Source organism: Trichomonas vaginalis, chromosome II, assembly GCF_026262505.1.
Source record: "Trichomonas vaginalis G3 chromosome II, whole genome shotgun sequence".
NCBI classification, from domain to species: Eukaryota; Parabasalia; order Trichomonadida; family Trichomonadidae; genus Trichomonas; species Trichomonas vaginalis.
Window position 1 is genome coordinate 25,211,946 of NC_067204.1, and position 19,448 is coordinate 25,231,393.

Here is a 19,448-nt window from a genome sequence, read left to right on the forward strand (position 1 = left end):
GGTCTTCTTTCCACAAAATATTGACTTGTATGCTAAACTTTGTTTTCCAGGTGTTATTTCTGCGAAGTCAGAATGAAATTGACCAAGGTTCTTTCCTATAAGTTCGCGACCGTATCTCTTCTTAAACTCTGCTGCAAGCTTTGGTATGTCTTCATTGAAAATATGCATGCTATCACAGTCCTGGTAAAATATTTGAAGACCCATATCTTCTGCAGTACAGAATACTTCGTTCATTATTCTCTTCGACATAGACAGAATGTTAACACCAAGTGGACAGAAGTTAAAGTGTCTGCAAATGCTTTTCGTTAGCTTGAAAATAGTTTTATCTGAACCATCCAAACCTTCGAACTTCACTATATGGTTGTAGTTTCTGATGGCATATCTTATAGCATCTTTGTCATTTACTATGGTTATTCATCTTTCACTAGATGAAGTTACTTCTTCACTACTTTCACTTTGTTCTACTCTTCTCTTCTTCTTTGGTGTCGCTTTTGGTAACTTGCCCTCTGCTTCAAGTTGTAGCATCTTTGCCTCATGTTCACCTAGTATGTTGTAAATTTTCCATGTCCTTTTTGCCTTTGGGCTCTGGTCGCCCATCTCAGGTAACCTATATCCTAGAAAGATTTTGTCATAGTTTGTATTTGAGTCTTCGCTTATTGTTTGCATGACTCTTTCCTGAGTTTCCGGTTCAAGCTCTTCAAACAGAGCTTGTCCATATGGAATAAGCTCGTTTCCAAATATATGTTTTTGTAGCCATTCTGGTTTTCTTTCCATGTAACCAATAATATCTTTTGTGAATGGGAAAGCTTTTACCCAACGTTTCAGTCTTGCGTCATTTATTTCTGTAGTTGGTTTTATTTTGTCATGGAACATGTTTTTCAATACTAACATTTCATTTGGTACTGTCCATTTGAGTTTTCTTAAATATTCATCCCTTCTCATTTCATTGTCTGCAAAGTAAGTTTTTATGACATTTTGCAAACTTTCGTTTGCAAGGTCATGTACAATAGGTTCTCTTCCTTCTCTCTCCCTAACTTTCTTTCTAAACTCTTCACCAAATATACCATCTCTATGGTTCTGTGTAGTTCTTTGAGATAAATGTTCTAGAACGTCAGGTGTTATATTTCCCTCAGCCATGTTCATTTCATACTGGTCCAAAATATCTGCATCTTTCATATCTTTCAATGGCATTAAAGCCGCGCTGAAAATACCAGTTATATCTGGTTCACCATTCAATTCCATTGCGTCTACAACTTCTTGGAATTGAGGTTGTAAGTTTATGAACCACCTATCCGGATTAGCTTTATGACCCCATCTCATTGTAGTTCCATAGTCTGCAGAAACAAAAGTAGGTTTGTTTCCATATTGGTTAGGTTCTGAATGAACTTTAAACAATGTTTCATTTCTATATGTTTTGTTGAAATTTAACCTTTTATTTTCACCGAGTTCAGCCAAAGATTGAACGTTATATGGTCGTAAGTAAAAAGGATTATTGTATTTGCGTACATTTTCTTTCAGTACTTCCATTCTATGCTGAATATTTTCATCTGATGTTGGAGTCTTTTGTATGTCGGTGAACATTTTTCGATATCCTTCTACTATGTCAGCCGAATTTTTCTTAGACTCTTGGAAAGATTCCATATTCTCCGCATACACTTGTTGAGGGTCAAGATTTTTCGGCTGTTCCAAATCTTCATCTAGTTCTGTGAAGTTAGTTTCCAAAGGAGGGACTTGTTCGTTTCCTTCAGGCTCTTCTAGCTGTTGTTGCTGAACTATTTCTTCCATGTCTGGTTGTATCTGAACTTCTTCCTGTGGAGTTTCTTGTACCTCATCTGCTGGCATTTCATATATTCCGAGACCGTTTTTAACAAGTTCCCTATCTAAGTCATCCGGACTCATAAACCTTTCTTCTTTCGTTCTGTCTCTATTTTTTACGCGTTTCATGAAGAGAGTTGAATTATCATTTAGCTCTGACATCAAATATCTCGGAGTAAATTCATTCATGTCATTTGGATGATATGCTATTAAATCATATCCCTTTGCGAGCTTGTATTTTCCAGGTTTGAGATTATATCCGATTTTATGCTGAACCATAAAGCTAAATAGGTTCGGGTCAGTATTTCCTTCCTTGAACTTTCTAATAGCTTCTTTATATCTGTCACTAAAGTCAAGAGTATCTGGGTAACCATAATCTTCCTTAAGCATTTTTAAGAATTCTTGGTTTCCTTTTTCTCTACTTCTTTTATGTCCTTGCTCTGTTTGTGGTTGCTGTGCAGGATTTTGAACTGTTGGCTGCTGTGCAGGGTTTTGCTCTGTTGGTTGTTGTGCAGGGTTTTGAACTGTTGGTTTTGGTTGTTGTTGTGGTGCTGGATTTTGAACTGTTGGTTGTTGTGTTGGTTTTGGTGCATGCCTGTGTCTGTGTCCATGTGACGATGTAAATGTTTTAGGTAGTCCTGGTGCAGGTGCTTCTCTTGGAGGGTTTGGTGGTATATAAGTTCCACCAGCTGGCACATATGTTCCATCTGCAGCATAATGTCCTACCTGACTTTTCATTTTTAAGAAAGCATTTCCTAGGTCTGTTTTGGTCTGTTGTAACTCTTTTTCTTGACTTTCCACAACAGCTGCTCTAACGGCGTCATAGGCACTTTGAACTGCCTGTCTCGTTGCTGCATCTGTTATTTTCGTCATATTTTGTGCTACTTCTCTTAACTCTTTGTCGAAACCTTCAGACTTCAGTTTCTTTCCAGATGAGAAGTCGTTCACTAGTTTCACCTTACTATGAAGAGCTTCGAAGGCATTCTTAAAGTCAGCATTCATTAAAGCTTCATTTGAACTGTCTTCATCCGCTTGTATTTTTGTCCTTATTGACCCTATAAGTTGGGCTGCTTTAGCGTTGGCTTGGGCATCTAACCAGTCATTATTAGCTTTTATAATATCTGCGCTTTTCATTGCCTTTTGCATGGCTGCGTCGTTATTTTTACTTTCTTGTGCTAAGTTTTCATACTGTACGGTTTGGTTTTGCAACTGTAAAAGTTTTTCTGCCTTTACATTTGCTTCAACTTCTTTTTTATACTCATCGCTATCCATATATGTCTTCATGGCTTTTTGTTTTATCTCTTCATCTTTCAGTACTTTATATTGAGTAGTATGGTTTTTCAAATTTATAACATCTTGTTCCATTTTTGCTACTTCTGCTGCTTTTTCTGACACTTTTTTTGCATATTCCTCTGTACTTAGTTCTTTCAGTTGTTCTTCTTTCTTCTTTTTCTCTACGTTTAACTCATTTAGTTTCTTTGTCTGTCTGTCATATTCTAGTTTCTTTTCGTTTTCACTTATTTGTTTCTGTATGTCTATGTTTGACTTTTTGACATCTGTTATTTGATTTTTGAGTGAACTCAAATTCATTTGACTTTGAGGGTTATAAGCTGTTCCGTCTGCAGCTCCACCATAGCCTGCCATTTTCGCTAAAAGTGCCGCTCTTAAACCTCCACTCTGTGCACCAATAACTCGGTTTAAAAGCATAGGGTTGCTTGACATTTGTTGCAACATAGTGGGGTCATTCATCATTTGTTGTTGCAACTGTTGTTGTGGTGTCAGTTTTACTATTGGATGTTTCAATGCTCCCTTCCTCTTACGTATATTCTTACGTAGCTTACGTGGCATTTTAAGTGAAGTTAAAAAGCAGTTTTTGACAGATGTTTATATGACACTTTTTGTTCAGCACAAAAAACTACTCGGTCAAAGTGTTGTCAGTTTTGTAAAATAACCGTCCTATCTCATTCTATAAGGGGAAAAAGGCTTCTCAAAGTATACTTCCTTGGAACGCCTGTAACTTTTCCTGTAGCGACGATAGATCCTTACTTGTCCGGACAAAGTTATACTATTTTGAGTGCTCTACAAAAAAGTCAACGGCGACGACTCTCAAAAACCGTTGTGTAAAAAGTTTTACCGTTGGACAAAAAAGTATATATAGAAAACAAAAAACGTTTATAGTTCATTCAATATTTGAGATAAACCGTTTTTCCAACGGTAACTATTAAATAAAATAAAAAAATAGAGAGTGTTACCGTTGACGAAAACGGTTTATCTCAAATATTTAAATATCTGTCTTTTTTGGTCAGTTCATTTTTATCTAATGGAAGCCCCACTCGCCACATCCTTTATAATGTTGAGAACTTTATACCAAGTTCGTCAAAATCTTCCTCGTTACATCCAACGGTCATTCGACACGAGAATTGCCGAATTCACACCAGAAGACTAACAATTTTCCGAATAAAAACTTCATTTATACTAAACATCTTCGGGGCTAGAGGGCGCAACGCGCCTGGAAGCCCCACTACCTTTTTTTTGAATTTAATATTATTTAGGTTGATATGCTTGCCTATTATTTCAGAAAAAAATCTTAAAAATTTCAATATGAAAATTGAAAGCAATTCAAAAAAAATGCTTACATGTAAATTTTAATATCATATGCATAATTTCATATTTTGAACATTTTTTATTTTTGTTTAAAACTTAAAATTTTGGGAATTTAATATAATTAATATAATATAATATGTACATATATTTAAAATGCACTAAATTTAATTGTTAATTGACGTTTTTGAGAATGAATTTTATCAAAACATGCCTGAATCCGAAAATTTGAAAGAACGAATTACACAATCATATATGTAGAATTCAAAATACAAACTTAAAGATTGTATACGTTTAAAATTATTCAGATTGTGTTTGATTTCCACTCATTCTGTTTCTTTTGAACTCTAACACTAATATTTCATGATGATTACATGATCCATTTATCCATGGTTGAATTGTTCCAGATTCTACCAGAAAATCAATCCCCATTTCTCAAAGCATTCATGTTGATTGGACAAAGTTTAAAATTTATAAGCCAGTTTCCAGAGAAACTCATATATTCCCTAATGAAATGTAATTTTTGCTACATTTTTTTCAATCAAATTTCAAAAAATTGACTGCAGAGCTTGAAAAGGTGATGAATCATGTTGTTATTAGATGTACGTATTAGATTTACTATTTCCAAAAAAATGCTCAAATTTGAATACTTTTTAGAAAATTTGGAATTACACTCCTTACATTATATATAATTAAATGTTTTAATTTTATTTATTTTTTCCTTTCAATTTTATAACGTGCTCTATCAAAACTAACCTCTCAATTGAAGGCCACAAAATCTCAGTAGTGAGGGTACACAAATTTTGTATGGAGTACGGTTCAATTTTTGAGAGCCACACTACTTAGATTTTGTGACTACCTTATATATCATAGATTGTGAATATCAACGCCTCAACTTAATTTTTAAGCATTTCGGCCTTGAAAAAAGCTTATAGTATAGATGTATTGCTTTCAAATAAGCATTATAATGTCAACGAAAAGGATTTAGGAGTATTCTCTTTGAATCAAATATAACAAGCAGTTACAGGACCACAACCCTGTTGTCTGTGAATACTGGAAAGATTTTCATATCATCATGATTTGATTGCTAAACAACTTTTTTTTATTACCGTAACTTAAAAAAGTGTACGTTTTTTTAGTAAAGATTTTAGGTAAATATGTCTGATTCTAATGTTTTCGGGAGTATTTTTGCTGAAACTGCTCCCACACGAGGTCTTATTGTTAAGCAACCAACTGAGGAACTTCAATTAGATGCATTACGCGATGATCTCTTACAAAGTTTAGATGAAGTACAACCTAGAATAGAAAAGTTAAAAGAAACATGCAATATAGTTATACAGTCCTCTCAAGGCAATATCAAAAATGTTGGTGTTGATCTCCAACACGAAATTGATAAAATAATTCCAAGAATGGATGCTATTCATACAACTAGTATTAAAACATCAAGAAGGATTCAATCTCTTGGATTGAACCAACAAACCGTTGGAATGTTATCTATTCCGAAACAATTGCGTCCGGTACACGATGAATTCTTCCAATTTAAAGAAGAATTTGATACTTCTCTTAAGAATGTAGCAACTCTTTCAAGATCAATCACTTCAAAGATCGATTTACATAATGGTGCACTAGAAAGTCTCAAAACTATCCCAAATGCACTTCAAGAAAACCTAGAAAAAATTGCTCAACAACAAGAAGAATGTGTTAATGCTAGTGTAATGATAGATCAGCTTAAACAGCAGCTTACCGCTAGTATTATCAATGAACATGAACAAATTCTAAGTCAATTCGATGAAAAGGTCAATAAAGCAGCTAAACTTGTAGAAGATCTCGAAACTAAGGCTGATGATGGCTTAACTTCAACAACACAGATTAACGAACAAATTCAAACAGAAAAATTCGATATAAAGAACTCTTTTGAAGATTTAATGAAGGAAATACAAAATACATCGTTTACAAAGCTCGATGATATGAAAAAGAAAGTTGAATTATCAAATAAAGAAACTATTTCGAAAATTACAGATTTACAATCACAACTCACTAATGAGTTGGAAGAAATATCGCGTTGTCAATCTGATAACGTGGTTTTATCTTTAATTGACGAAATTGAAAAACAAAAGGAAATGTCTGAGTTAGAAGCACTGATAGAGAGATTTAATGCCTTAGAAAAAGCAATTAAAGACCCTGCGACAAGACCTCCAGGTGCAGATTACGAAGATCTGAATGGAATTTATGAAGGAAGAAAAGCTGTGTTTAGATGCTTTGATAATGGAACTTTTACGGTTAAATTTGTTGATTAATTTGTTAATAATAAAAATTAGTATGTTAATTATTTTATAAAATTTTATATTTTTTTCAATAACAGTAAATCAGGTTTATAATTCATAGTATTGACCATAATGCTCAAAAATTAAATATTATTCTTTTTAATAAAAAGATTTAAAAACAAAAATATATAAATCTATCATTATAAAATAGTAACACTCTCATTCATAGAAGAGTCATGAATTTTGTTGTCAATTTTAGAAAGAGCCTAAAATGTAGTGTGAAAAAAAAACATATTTATCATAATTTCTTATAACAATACATGATTATAGTCATCTATAGCTTGTAAAAGTACAATTTTATGCATATGTGGATATTGTAATGCTTGAAAATTTGAGAATCATCTTATTTTCGAGATTGCCTAATTATAATTTTATGTTTCAGAATAGGATTTAGAATCTACTATCCTTAACTTAAGATTCTTATATGAATCTAAGAATATATGTACATACAGTTTATTGATTTCCACGCTTTCAGTTTCGAAGAACTTCAAAAAAACTTCGTGGGTGCTGGTGCCTTTCTTCTCTTAATCTATTCAATTCGTCATATAAAGATCCTTTTTTTTCTCTTTAATTTTGCTAATTCATTATCTTTATTTGAGTTATCTTGTTTAATTCTTCCAATTTCTATGCGTAATGTTGTTAATTCATTTTGCATATCTGAGTTTTCTTGTTTAATGTTTTCTATTTCTTCTTTTAATTTAGATAATTCATTATCAAGACTTATATTCTTTTGTTCAAATTCTTGAATTCTATTTTCTTTTTCTTTTCTTTGATCTAAAATAGTTTTGAAAATTGCTATGATTGATGATCGTCCAGATAAATCTTTCAATGAATCTTTAGCATCTCTGATTTCAATATATTCATCATTGAGATATGAAATTGTATCAATGAAAATTGCATTTTTATTTATCAGGGAGAATATGATATCATTTGAGTTTTTATTTCTGTTCTTGAAATGAATCAATAATTTTTCTGCAAAATCTAATCCAGCTTCTACAATAGAATTTATTAGTTCGTCATGGTTGATTGAATCGATGTTTTCACATATGAAATCGAATATTTTTTCGCTGTATCCAATTTGTTTGCAATATTTAACATTTATAAGTATGTTTTCCGAATTGTATTCATCATTTTGAAATTTTTTCATAAAGAAAGACATTAATGATTCACTTTTCATTACTTCTCCAAGATTCAAAAGGTCACAAGCAATATTATCTTCGACATTCTCTGGAATTTGTAATCTAAATATCTTTTCAAGTACATCATATGTATTATTGTCAGTAATGTTTGTATAGAATCTAAATTCTTTCGTTGATTGATTTAAATAAAATTCATTTTGAATTGTATTGCAAATTGCCATTCCAATATAAAGATTTGTATTATACTCATGATCGTTAATATATATCTTAATAGAATGAGGGTCACACGATTGCAATGATTGATATACTTTACCTATAATGTCGCTCATGGAATTTTTGAATGATAAAATCATCAATCGATTTTAATATTATTGTAGTAAATCTATTATCTGGAGTTATGGCATGACAAACATGATGAAAATAAAAGAAATTACATTTCGATTTCAATAAATTTAGTCAAAATTCGGAATTACATCGTTTATAGTATGTATATTGGTACTAAAGCATCTAAGTATGAGTTTGAACTTTCCGAAACAATATTTCTTGATAATTTTCATAAGATTCGACGTGAATTTTCCTCAAATTTCTTCTGTAAAGAAATATTAGATGAAAACGATAATACATAATCCAAAGTTACTATGAATATCCACATGTTTAATGATTATACAATATGGAATCAAAAATTGGACTGAGCATATGCAAGAATCAATATCAGAGCAAATCTAAAATGTATAGAAGAAATTAAATAGAAAAAAGATGATAAATTTATTCATTTATTAAACAATAGAAAATTATTGGTTTGTATTTGCAATTTTAAGTTTGTAATATTGGCAACAAAAGTGTTTCATTTCAGGAGAAGGATATAAACTGCGTTTTGTCGCTGGTAAACCATCAGCAGGGTCAACTTCGTTTTCATTTAACCAATGATTGATGCAATCTTTGCAATAGAAGTTGCATCCTAGTATCATTGGATCATTGAGTAATGATCGGCATATTGTGCATTGTAATTCTTCAGGAACGTCGAGATTTTCTGGAAATTCTTCAATTTTGTCTTTAAAGAAGAGCATTTTTCCTATATATGTACGGATACTCTGCTTAATTGCTGGGAATGATTTAGAAGCTAGTATAAAATTAATTGAGCCAAATAAAGCGGATGTAAGAATTTTAACTGGGATATGAATATATATTGAATGATTACTAGCTACTTTTTCGTTAATTGCATCACAAATGAAATTATTGCCAACAATCAATGCATATTTTAGAATTTTTTCGAAGTTACTTGTAGTTTGGGCTTTTGAAATGTGGAAATAGTAGTAAGCTTGAATGAGAGAAAGTGAAGTTAACTTAATTGGATGGGAAAAGCGCTCAGGAACATGAAAATTAGTTAAAATTTGATCAAATCTTCTAACATCAGTAAAGAAAAGCGCTGTTGTAGAATAAATGTTGTTTTCAAGGTCATTTTGGAAATAGCAGCAATACTGATACCCATAAAGAATTGGTAATATATAAAATGGCTGAAAGAAAGGATGTTCTGTCATTACAAAGTTTCTAGCACCGTTCATTACAGTCATTGTATTCATCATCGAAGGGAATGCAATGAAATTAAAGTCTGCATCTCTACGATATAAATCATTTTTGCGAAGAACGATCTGGCTCTTTAACTTTCTAGCTTCATCCAAAATCTCGTCTTCTGTTTTGATTTTCATGATTCTTTTGTAATAAGAGATCATGAATAATTAATAATTTGCCATCAATAAGGGGTCAATTTTATTAATTTTGGGTCCATATATCGTACTGAGTAATAAAGTTTAAAAAATGGGAGCTTTACTGAGTTGTTTCCGCCATTCTCAATACAAACAACTTGATGAAAATAAGGCTAATGACCCAGATGATAATATGGACCTTGGAATTCCAACAGATGCAGAGTTCATGGCCGCAATTCAAGCAAAAGACGATGAGGATGCAATCCAACTTAGTGATCAAGAAATAGCAATGTACTTAGAAAATCTTAAATCTCAACCATAAATTTGTTTGATGCTATTGAATTTTAGATGATTTCATATAATAGATCTTGATTAGATCCATTATTAGAGAATACTGACCATTACTATGGATGTTAATTTTACTCTCTTAGCTATAAAATTAATGTTTCTATTCTTGTTAATCTATATTGCATTTTTCCATACTGAACTAAGGTATTGTTGGGTAACTTTATGTCTTATTGCCAGAAAATGATCAAATACAGAAAAGCTATTAATAAATGATGGATTTTCTTTAAAAAATCTCTATTTCGCTTTATTTTGGAGTTTTTACGTGATAAAATTGAAGAGGAAGGCATCTTTTAGCATTTTGATTTTCCAAATTTTTTTCAAAATCTTGAAAACAAATAGAATATCTTAACTTTTGAACTTCAAAATTAGATTTTTGAATTTTTTTTGGAAGTTTTATTCTTCAAAAATAATTTTCCACTTAAATTTCTATTAAATCCAAAAAATAAATAATGGATACAAATATATTATTAGTAAAAATTATAATTTCTTGATTCAAATCATCATTTTACTATTTCTGAAAATACAATTATTTTAATATCAGTAATTGAAGAATTTAGGAGTACTCTTAAACTTATATGCTCTTAGAAATGAGATTTCCCAATCAATAATCCAAAATTCAATAGATTATTGAAGATGCCAAAATATTCTTCATAAAACTGGACATTTGAATCAGAAATCTAATATACAAACAGAATTTATTAATTATCTAGGTTATTTTGATAAGTGACCCATCAAGCAAAAGTTTTGTAAAATCAATGGCGCGCATAGATAGACACTTCCAACAATTATATCGCTGGAATTTCGAGCAACCAGATCCTCATTCCGTCCAAGTTACAATAGAATTTCCTTCAGATTTCAGTCCGAATTCGATGACTTATGAATTAAATGATGAAAAAACAGTTTTTCAGGCATATTTTGATAAGTTAATGCCAGTAATCAATGGAACACTATTTGAACAGGTTCAATCGTATACAACTCAAGTCGAAAAGGATCACATTTTAATTACATTTCAAAAAGAATCAGAAACTAAATGGGATTGTCTTATTAAAGCTAGAAATCCTACAACAGACTCTGTTGATCCTCACTCTGCATTTGATATATTTTTGCACCTCGCTACACACTTAGATGAGAACAGCGAAGAAGCCGAACGATATCTACAGTTTTCAATGCTCTCAGGTTACACACCTGCTATGCTCTATGGCATTGAAATTTTGGAAGATGATCCATCAAAACAAGGATTTGTACGTGATCTTATTAGTGTTGCAGCAATCGAATATGGAGAACCAGCTGCTGTCTTCAGATTTGCATTAATCTTAATACAAGAAGGTAAAACACAAAATGGTGTTCAATTATTATCTTATGCAGCACGTGCTGGCATAGGAATAGCATATTCACTAATGGGACAAGTACTATCACCACTTTCTAGCATCGAATATTCAGAGAAAAACGCTGCAGAAGCAATGAAATGCTTTGAACTTGTTTTGGCTCAAAAAGATGAGCCAATCGCTCTTTTCGAAGCCGCAAAACTTCTCAATGCAGGCTTAGGATGCCAAAAAGATACTGAAAAGGCTAACGATTACTCTAGACGCGCAAAAGCAATTGAACCAGAGAAGCTTCCAGACAAACTACCAGAATATAAACCACCATCCAAAGATTTTAAGATCTTTGGTATCCCAGTTTTTGCTGCAGCGGGTGCAGCTACTGCTTTGATTGCAGCTGGATCGTTATTATCTTTGTATTTCAGAAATCGCAAAAATTAATTATAACTTTTCCTATTGTATTATATCTAAAATATAAAATTATATATAATTTCTATACTTTTTAAATAAATTACCATATTTAGATTATATTTTCAAGATTTCAAGGCTTATAAGATCCATTTCATCAGGACAGTGGTTTTATATCTATACTAAACCATAATGAACGTTAAGATTTTTATTTTTTACTAATGATTGTAACAATACTTGGATTTCAGAATTTGATGGTTCAGCCTTGGTATATCATTCCATACAAAAATGATACAATTAAGAGATTCTTATGCAAAGGATGGTCATGTGAAGCCTCAAATTATAAACCTCATCAATTGGATGAATTTGATGACGTAATAAACTCATATATCAATGGAACATATGAATCCAATTTAGAGAGAAAACTTATACAGTTTATATCACGAGGTTATTATCCTGCTTATTGCGCTGCAGGATTATTTGCTATGACTGGATTGGGAAACTTCACACAAAATCTTACAAGATCATACATAATGCTAAATAAAGGAGCTGAGTATGGCTTATGGTCATGCTTTGATACCTTGACTTTTCATCCATTTACAGAAAATCCATTCGAATTCTCCAAAATTGCAATGAAATATGGAGGTGTCTGGTCAACAATATACTATGCATTAGAAAATATTAAACAAAATGGAGATGCTATGGAATCATTAGAAATTTTATCTCATGTTGAAACAGGAGCTACATCTGGATGGTGGAAGAAGCGTAGAAGTGGAAAAGCTTATGCAAATGCCTTAAGCGTCATCATGAATATGACTGAAGGAAATGTTCAAGAATCATGGGAAACAATGCTAAATCTATCTAGAGGAAGTAACTTACCAGCAGCATTATGGGTTGCTGATGGATACAAAACTGGTGAAATTGGCCGAGTAGATCCAAAAGAAGGTGTTAAAAATTTGATACCATACTTAAGCACAGGACCATGGAGAATAGATGTCGCCTCAATCATTGAATCTAATGAAACTGTTAACAAGACACTTTTATTTGATATTGCCTCTAAAATCGGAAATAATTATGCTCAAGCCATCTCAAGCTTCCCACAGATATACTAAATCACAAATTAGCACCGAAATTTAATACTATTGTTATGTAAAAAATTAATCTTATTAAAATTTTATTTAATTTTTCTTCTTTTTTCCCCATAAGTACATACAAATACAATCTGTTTGAATTATTGAATAAGAAATTTCATATAAAAGGAGAAAAAATGACATAATTATGTTGAGAAAATATGTACCACGCAAGTTAATAGGTATGTATTTTCTTTCTCTAGCAATTACATGTCTATTAAGTTTTTCAGTTTTCAGATTTATATTCACATTACCAAAACAGCCAATTGTTTGTCCGAGACCTAGTAATTTTCGTGAAATTACGCTAAATTCAGTTGATGAAATTGCATTTATTACTGTTCCAAGACCATTTATGAATGGTGATATCTTCGAAAGGAACAAATTAGCGATTCATTCTTGGCTTTCAGTTTCAAATTCGAGTAGAGTTCTCTTATTTGTAAATAGATCAGAATACGATCCATCAGGAGAGTTCCCAAATCTTCTTGATAAATTATACGGCCCAGATCGCGTAAAATATCTTGGCTATATTAAATCAGACCTTAATGAAGTTCCATACATTGATCATTGGTTTATAAGAGGACTTCAAGAAACAGAGTCAAAATATGTTTGCTTTATCAATGCTGATATCGTATTATCTTCAACTTGGCTTCATCGAGTTAAACAAGTATTCCAATCAATGAAAAATAAGAATGTTGTCATGATAGGACAAAGAATCGACTTTGATTTACGAAAAGAAAAATTATCAACTCTCAACTACGGATCTAAGGATTTCCTTAAAGAAATAGATAGATTTGTAATGGACAGTTATCATGAAGACCATAGCCCATATGGTATTGATACATTCACATTCCGAGCAGATAATCCTCCATTTAATCCAGAAATGATACCCCCATTTATAATGGGAAGATATAATTGGGATAACTGGCTTGTTGGATGGCTAAATACTATATGTGATACAGTTACATTTAACTTAGATCCGCCAATTTACCACGTTAACCATGAACGACATAATTTTGATCCAGAAGATAATAGAGTTGCTGTAAATGATAGGCTTCGAAAGGCCAATCGTAATTTCTTCGGCTCAAATTATGATACTAATTGGGAAATTAAAGATGGAAAGATTTGTTCGAGATTACTACCAATTAGATACGATTTACCAAAGATTGAAGATTAGAATAACTCAATATATTGTTTATTATGTTTGTATTTATTTAAAATCTATTGTTTTTATGAATATATTTCGATTGTTCACATAAAATTCTCTTTTCTCATAGAATATCACATTTTCATAACTTAAGATAAGTAGTTTTATAAGAATTTACTGATAAATCTTTGATTTATAATAATTTTATTGAAGGATTTCTTGATTTCAGAATTTTTTTATGGTGAAATGATTTCGGCTATTAAAAAATGCAAAAAGAAAGGCTAAGAGCGAGCATTGATAATACAAATTGCCCAATTAATCATGATTTCAAATAAGCAATAAAGAAATTCTAAACAGAAATGTAATTTAACAATTTAAAATCAATTTATATTGAGTTTACATGCGAAATCAATACATTTTAGAGAAACAATAACATAGACAGATTATTGAATGGTGTACGTTAAAATTTTTACATATATGTTTGATACCACCAATCCTGGCAAAGAAATTGCCATCTTTGGAGTAGAATTTATAATAAAAGGCATCAAGTTTATCAATTTCGCAAAAAATTTCCCTTCTCTCAGTGTTGTTTTCGAAGATGGAAAAGATCATACTTTATTACCTTTTACAGACGAAGCTAGTGAAGGAACAATATGGAAACTAAATAAGAAAAAACGATTTATATTTTCTTCCAACGCTTTCAAAGCTGTTAAATTATCAAAAATGACGATAGATTTAAATACTCCTACTGATCCATTCCCACCGGCATCAATAACATATGATTTAACACCATTCCTATGTGATTCCATTGCTGTACGAGGTCCTAGTAGTGTTGTTGAAGTTGATAGTATAATGAAAGATTTAATGTATCAAAAAGATGTCATTGAAATAGAATTTGATTTAAGAACAATTTACTTTAGTAATTGCATTAAATTACCTACTGTTTCTGGTAATGTTGGCCCACTTCCTCGATTTGAGGTTGAAACAATGCGTCAAGTTAATTCTGGAACATTTGGACTACCATCGAAGTCATTAGCTGCGACAGATTATGATAGACGAAATGCAAGAAATTCACGTGGTATTTCACGTGTTAAGACAACATTTTTCTAGATTTTTTTGTTTGTATGTTATAGAAATTATAAATATGTTATATAATTATGAAAATATATTCGTTATTTCATTAAATTCATATTTAATCAAAATCATTTGTATTAATATATAATATTCAATATAGGAATGCTGATACATGTAATAGTTAAGCTCTAATACTTACTCTTATTACTCATTCGTTATATAGCCTAATCACTATGTTATGCCAGCGTGTTACATCGTAAAACAAGCAGTCTATGAATCCAAATCGTTCATCTTGGTACAAGTTGGCAAGTCAAATTCCTCTTTGTTTTTCTTATGGCAATGAAATACAATGCATAAGATGCCTAAAGAACAGATATGTGCTTCCAAATATATTGGTCAAGAGAAATTTTTGCCAAATTTTTGGAATGTTTTTGCTTTTTTCGCTCTTTCTTTCAGGAACTTCATCAGATTACCAGATTGCAATATCTGGAGAATGGACTGAAGTTCCTTATATTAGTGATTTTCTCACTAAAAGTAAAGTTGCGACGTATACATTATATTTAAAGCAAGTTTATATAGGTGATTCAGTAAATTATCTAAGCGGAGTTTTAACATTTAAGGATAAACAACAGAACCAATATATGATTAAACCAATAGACGTTTGCGGATACCATTACACGATTCAAGATAGATTTATTTTACTAGGATCATGGTCAAATGAGAAACTTAATGGAACTTGTAGTAATACGACTTACTTTTTAGATATATTTAAGAAAAATTTATCGAATTCAATTATTTTTAAAGAGCAAACAACAGTTAAAGATACAAAAATGAACTCATTTAGACGATTCATCATGAATTTTAAGAAATACGCTAACTTTACTGAAGAAAATCCAGTAAATTTGCCTTATTCAATCGAAGGAATCTTTACATCGATAGCATTATCATATGAATTTTCAGGTATCTTCCTTAACATATCAAATCTTAAAGCAGAATATGCAATATACGGTGTAGTTATTTCGATATTATTAATTTTCAGTCATTACATGTGGCGAAGCATCCATAGGCTTCCTCCATCGCTTCTACAACGTAACTCGATATCAATACTATCAATTGTTCTTATTTGTTCCTTTGATGCATCGATAATTAACTCATTAACAGATAAATTCGTTACACAGCTTTGTCCACCTTATTTAAAATACTTTCTGATCGTTTGCTATTTACTGCTATTTCTTGTTGAAGTAATGCCAGAAATGGTCAGATTTGTAATCGCGATTCCGAAAGAAAAAAGGACAACGTCAGCATTATTATATACATTATTTGGCCTCATATCAATATTTATTTGTTGCCGTTTGATTGTTTCGTTTAGTTTTATCCCACTTTTGTTTACCGCTGGTCCTTGGTTTGCTCAGGTTATATTGAATGCTGTTTCAGGATTCAATGCAAACCTTGGATTCAAAACCCTTGCTTTCTTTTCAATTTCCAGAGCGATTTATTTTGCATATTCATTTTTGTACACAAAGAGCATTTTCAATGCCTATTCTATTCCAAAATATATATTTGTTATTATCATACTACTAACACAACTCATTGTTCTTCCATTTCAAAGTTACATTTCAGCATTTCTTCTTTCCAAGAAGAAACCTCAATATTCCAAACGTGATCCACCGGAAGGAGCAATCTGTCCCATCTGCCTTCTACCTGTTACGATGGGAGATCCGATAACTACTCCATGTAACCATACTCTTCACTTAAACTGCTTGAAGAGATGGCTGGAGCAGAAATATACATGCCCTGTTTGTAGATCCGATCTCCCAGAATTACCTTTAACCATGAAATAAATGTTTTGTTTGTATTTTTTCTAATATTAATTTTCAAATTTTATTTTTATTAGCTATTCTCAATAAATTTGAATCGAATGGGGATGTGTAAGTTATGCTGAAATGAACTCAGATATAATATATGTATATTTGAAATTATTTTTTTAGGAAGAAATTCAGAAATCATGAGTGAATAAAAAAAAACTGCATTGTTCAGAATTCTTATGTAGGAACATTAATTTTTTGCACCATGTGAAATAAGAAGTTCGGCTGTTTCTTTACTATTATTTTCTGCTGCAATATGAAGAGCGGTTTGTCCACCATAAAGTGTTTTTTGATTGATTTTTGCACCATTTAAAATAAGAAGTTCAGCTATTTCTTTATGGTTATTATATGCTGCATAATGAAGAGCGATTTTTCCATAACCATTTCTTTCATTGATATTGATACCATGCGATATAAGAAGTTCAACTATTTCTTTACTATTACATAATGCTGCATGATGAAGAGCGGCTTCTCCATTATTATCTTCTTCATTGATATTTGCACAATGTGAAATAAGAAGTTCGGCTGTTTCTTTACTATTATTTTCTGTTGCAATATGAAGTGCATTTTGTCCATTTTTATCTTTTTCATTGATATTTGCACCATGCGAAATGAAATATTCGCAAAGAGATGGAGTATCAAATATCGCAGTATAAATAAAGCATTTGTTAATATAGGGTGTCCAAAGGTGCGTTTAGCACAGCGCTCTATATGAGACTATTAAAGGAGATATATGCTGATTATAAATATATAATAAAAAATATGAATATATGTATATGATGAGTAAGTTGTATTTTGGCGCCATGCCGGGATATAAAATGAATTTTGAGACAAGAGGCGGTTTCGCGGGAAATTTTGGCGGGATTTTTTTCATTTTTTTAATGAATCATAAAGAAAACATCCTCGCTCTTGCAAAAAAATGCAAAGACTGTAAAAAATCTACGAGACATTGGTAAAATGCTTCGGTATGGATGCTCCTAGCTATTCCACTGTAACGTATCATGTTAGGATGTATCACTTCATGAACAAAAAGGCGCCCATCATAAAAATTGACAAAAAATCGCCGGATCAAAGAAAAATCAAAGCAATTCTTCAAGCGCTAGATGAATACCCAAGAGCATCACTCAGAAGGATAGAGGAGATGACAAAGATACCACTTACAACAGTCAGTTATTATCTGCACAATTATTTGAACTACAAACTAGCGTATACACGTTGGGTTCCGCACAACCTTAATTCAGTTCAAAAAAAATCTAGAGTCCAATCTTCGAAAGAGCTCCTCTCTATATTGGGTGCGTATCAATCCAAGAAGTTTCGCTTTTTAGTAACAGGGGACGAGTCTTGGTTTCAATATGCAACAGAAGCCAAAATCATGTGGATCCCGAAGGATGAAAATCCGCAAACATTCCCGAAGAAAAAAATTGACACACCAATGATGATGTTGTCGGTTTTTTGGGGCGTGAATGGCATCATCGCAATTGATATTCTTCAAAAACCTAATACGATGAATGCTCAGTATCTAATTGACAATGTTCTTACTCAAATTATCAATTCTGATGAGTTTGAGAAATCCAAACAACAAAAACAAAAGTTTGCAATTCATTTTGATAATTCAAGAGTTCACAAAAGTCATAAGGTAATGAATTACTTGGTGGAAAACAATGTCAAAGTTGTTCCAAACCCAATTTATTCACCTGATATTGCACCCTCTGACTTTTATTTATTCGGCACGCTAAAAAAGAGAGCTGAAGGACGCGAATTCGCGAGTCCAGATGATCTTGAAAGTTTTGTAAGAGAGCAATTTGAGCAATTTTCTCATGATGATTTAAAGCGTGTCTTTGAAGCCTGGATCGATCGCTGCGAACGCGTGATTGAATCCAATGGTGATTATATTTAAATAAACTTTATATATATGTAACTTGTTTATTTCTATTCGCAGTATTCAGGTTTGTGCTAAACACACCTTTGGACACCCTATATCATTAGTTTGATCGAAATAAACCAAAAATGATTCAAGATTTTTATATATTCCGCAATTAAGTAAATCGATCTCTAAACTGTATTCATTCATCAGGAATGTAACAAAGTCAATGTTGTGTGATATAATTGCATACTCCATGCATTTTTCATCTGTTTTAAGATTTTTAAAACATTCACTCATGATCTCTGGATTTCCGCCTAAAAATGAAAGTTCTAGACATGTTTCAGTTATTTTTGAGTTAAATTTAGTTCTTAATAACTTGAAACAATCAACTGCTCCGTAGTAACAACATAATTCAAGTAACAAATATCCAAATAAAAATAAAAAATATCCTTCGCCAATATATGGATATAAACTGCTTTGAAGTTTTTGATCTTCATTAAATTCATCTCTTTCTGTGAAAAAGATGAATTTTCCCTTGTCATCGTACATAATTAAAAAAAAAAAAAAAAAAAAAAAAAAAAAGGTAGTGGGGCCTCCAGGCACTTCGTGCCTTCTAGCCCTGAAGATGATTATTATAAATGAAGTTCTTATATATACGGGTCTTCCAGGAGCTTTTCACAAATTATATATGTTTTCATGTTTTGTCACTTTTCT

The 19,448-nt window shown here is 31.6% G+C and overlaps 12 protein-coding genes and 1 pseudogene across 13 annotated transcripts, besides 2 other annotated features; 8 read left to right on the top strand and 5 right to left on the bottom strand.

Moving 5' to 3' along the window:
* Positions 1-4,354: part of a mobile genetic element that runs on past the window's edge.
* Positions 1,192-1,899, bottom strand: TVAGG3_0606680 (protein of unknown function, DUF4106 family; the record flags this gene model as incomplete). Its single annotated transcript, XM_051239899.1, has 1 exon — positions 1,192-1,899. A coding segment is annotated over one exon (708 nt), but the record flags the coding sequence as incomplete, so codon positions are not given.
* TVAGG3_0606690 (protein of unknown function, DUF4106 family) lies at positions 2,648-3,180 on the bottom strand (the record flags this gene model as incomplete). The annotated part of the gene is made up of 1 exon (XM_051239900.1): positions 2,648-3,180. A coding segment is annotated over one exon (533 nt), but the record flags the coding sequence as incomplete, so codon positions are not given.
* On the bottom strand, positions 3,221-3,663 carry TVAGG3_0606700 (protein of unknown function, DUF4106 family; the record flags this gene model as incomplete). Its single annotated transcript, XM_051239901.1, has 1 exon — positions 3,221-3,663. A coding segment is annotated over one exon (443 nt), but the record flags the coding sequence as incomplete, so codon positions are not given.
* A 1,092-nt stretch (positions 4,355-5,446) lies between the features above and the next one.
* On the top strand, positions 5,447-6,722 carry TVAGG3_0606710 (uncharacterized protein; the record flags this gene model as incomplete). The annotated part of the gene is made up of 1 exon (XM_001582667.1): positions 5,574-6,713. The coding sequence occupies one exon, from the start codon at positions 5,574-5,576 to the stop codon at positions 6,711-6,713; it is 1,140 nt and encodes a 379-aa protein (XP_001582717.1).
* A 162-nt stretch (positions 6,723-6,884) lies between these two features.
* TVAGG3_0606720 (EP4 subtype prostaglandin E2 receptor binding) lies at positions 6,885-8,299 on the bottom strand (the record flags this gene model as incomplete). The annotated part of the gene is made up of 1 exon (XM_001582666.1): positions 7,282-8,208. The coding sequence occupies one exon, from the start codon at positions 8,206-8,208 to the stop codon at positions 7,282-7,284; it is 927 nt and encodes a 308-aa protein (XP_001582716.1).
* Positions 8,300-8,646: 347 nt separating this feature from the next.
* Positions 8,647-9,620, bottom strand: TVAGG3_0606730 (RING/U-box family; the record flags this gene model as incomplete). The annotated part of the gene is made up of 1 exon (XM_001582665.1): positions 8,671-9,585. The coding sequence occupies one exon, from the start codon at positions 9,583-9,585 to the stop codon at positions 8,671-8,673; it is 915 nt and encodes a 304-aa protein (XP_001582715.1).
* A 69-nt stretch (positions 9,621-9,689) lies between these two features.
* TVAGG3_0606740 (uncharacterized protein) lies at positions 9,690-10,428 on the top strand (the record flags this gene model as incomplete). The annotated part of the gene is made up of 1 exon (XM_001582664.1): positions 9,695-9,904. One exon carries the CDS (start codon positions 9,695-9,697, stop codon positions 9,902-9,904), a length of 210 nt encoding a protein of 69 aa, XP_001582714.1.
* Positions 10,429-10,576: 148 nt separating this feature from the next.
* TVAGG3_0606750 (HCP-like family) lies at positions 10,577-11,710 on the top strand (the record flags this gene model as incomplete). The annotated part of the gene is made up of 1 exon (XM_001582663.1): positions 10,686-11,690. One exon carries the CDS (start codon positions 10,686-10,688, stop codon positions 11,688-11,690), a length of 1,005 nt encoding a protein of 334 aa, XP_001582713.1.
* Positions 11,711-11,878: 168 nt separating this feature from the next.
* On the top strand, positions 11,879-12,802 carry TVAGG3_0606760 (uncharacterized protein; the record flags this gene model as incomplete). Its single annotated transcript, XM_001582662.1, has 1 exon — positions 11,879-12,769. The coding sequence occupies one exon, from the start codon at positions 11,879-11,881 to the stop codon at positions 12,767-12,769; it is 891 nt and encodes a 296-aa protein (XP_001582712.1).
* A 116-nt stretch (positions 12,803-12,918) lies between these two features.
* TVAGG3_0606770 (nucleotide-diphospho-sugar transferases family) lies at positions 12,919-14,122 on the top strand (the record flags this gene model as incomplete). The annotated part of the gene is made up of 1 exon (XM_001582661.1): positions 12,936-13,961. The coding sequence occupies one exon, from the start codon at positions 12,936-12,938 to the stop codon at positions 13,959-13,961; it is 1,026 nt and encodes a 341-aa protein (XP_001582711.1).
* A 286-nt stretch (positions 14,123-14,408) lies between these two features.
* Positions 14,409-15,041, top strand: TVAGG3_0606780 (uncharacterized protein; the record flags this gene model as incomplete). The annotated part of the gene is made up of 1 exon (XM_001582660.1): positions 14,409-15,041. One exon carries the CDS (start codon positions 14,409-14,411, stop codon positions 15,039-15,041), a length of 633 nt encoding a protein of 210 aa, XP_001582710.1.
* A 393-nt stretch (positions 15,042-15,434) lies between these two features.
* TVAGG3_0606790 (RING zinc finger protein family) lies at positions 15,435-16,846 on the top strand (the record flags this gene model as incomplete). Its single annotated transcript, XM_001582659.1, has 1 exon — positions 15,836-16,846. One exon carries the CDS (start codon positions 15,836-15,838, stop codon positions 16,844-16,846), a length of 1,011 nt encoding a protein of 336 aa, XP_001582709.1.
* Positions 16,847-17,544: 698 nt separating this feature from the next.
* Positions 17,545-18,847: a mobile genetic element.
* TVAGG3_0606810 lies at positions 17,641-18,767 on the top strand (annotated as a pseudogene). Its single transcript has one exon. A coding segment is annotated over exon 1 (1,127 nt).
* Positions 18,848-19,448: the final 601 nt, after the last annotated feature.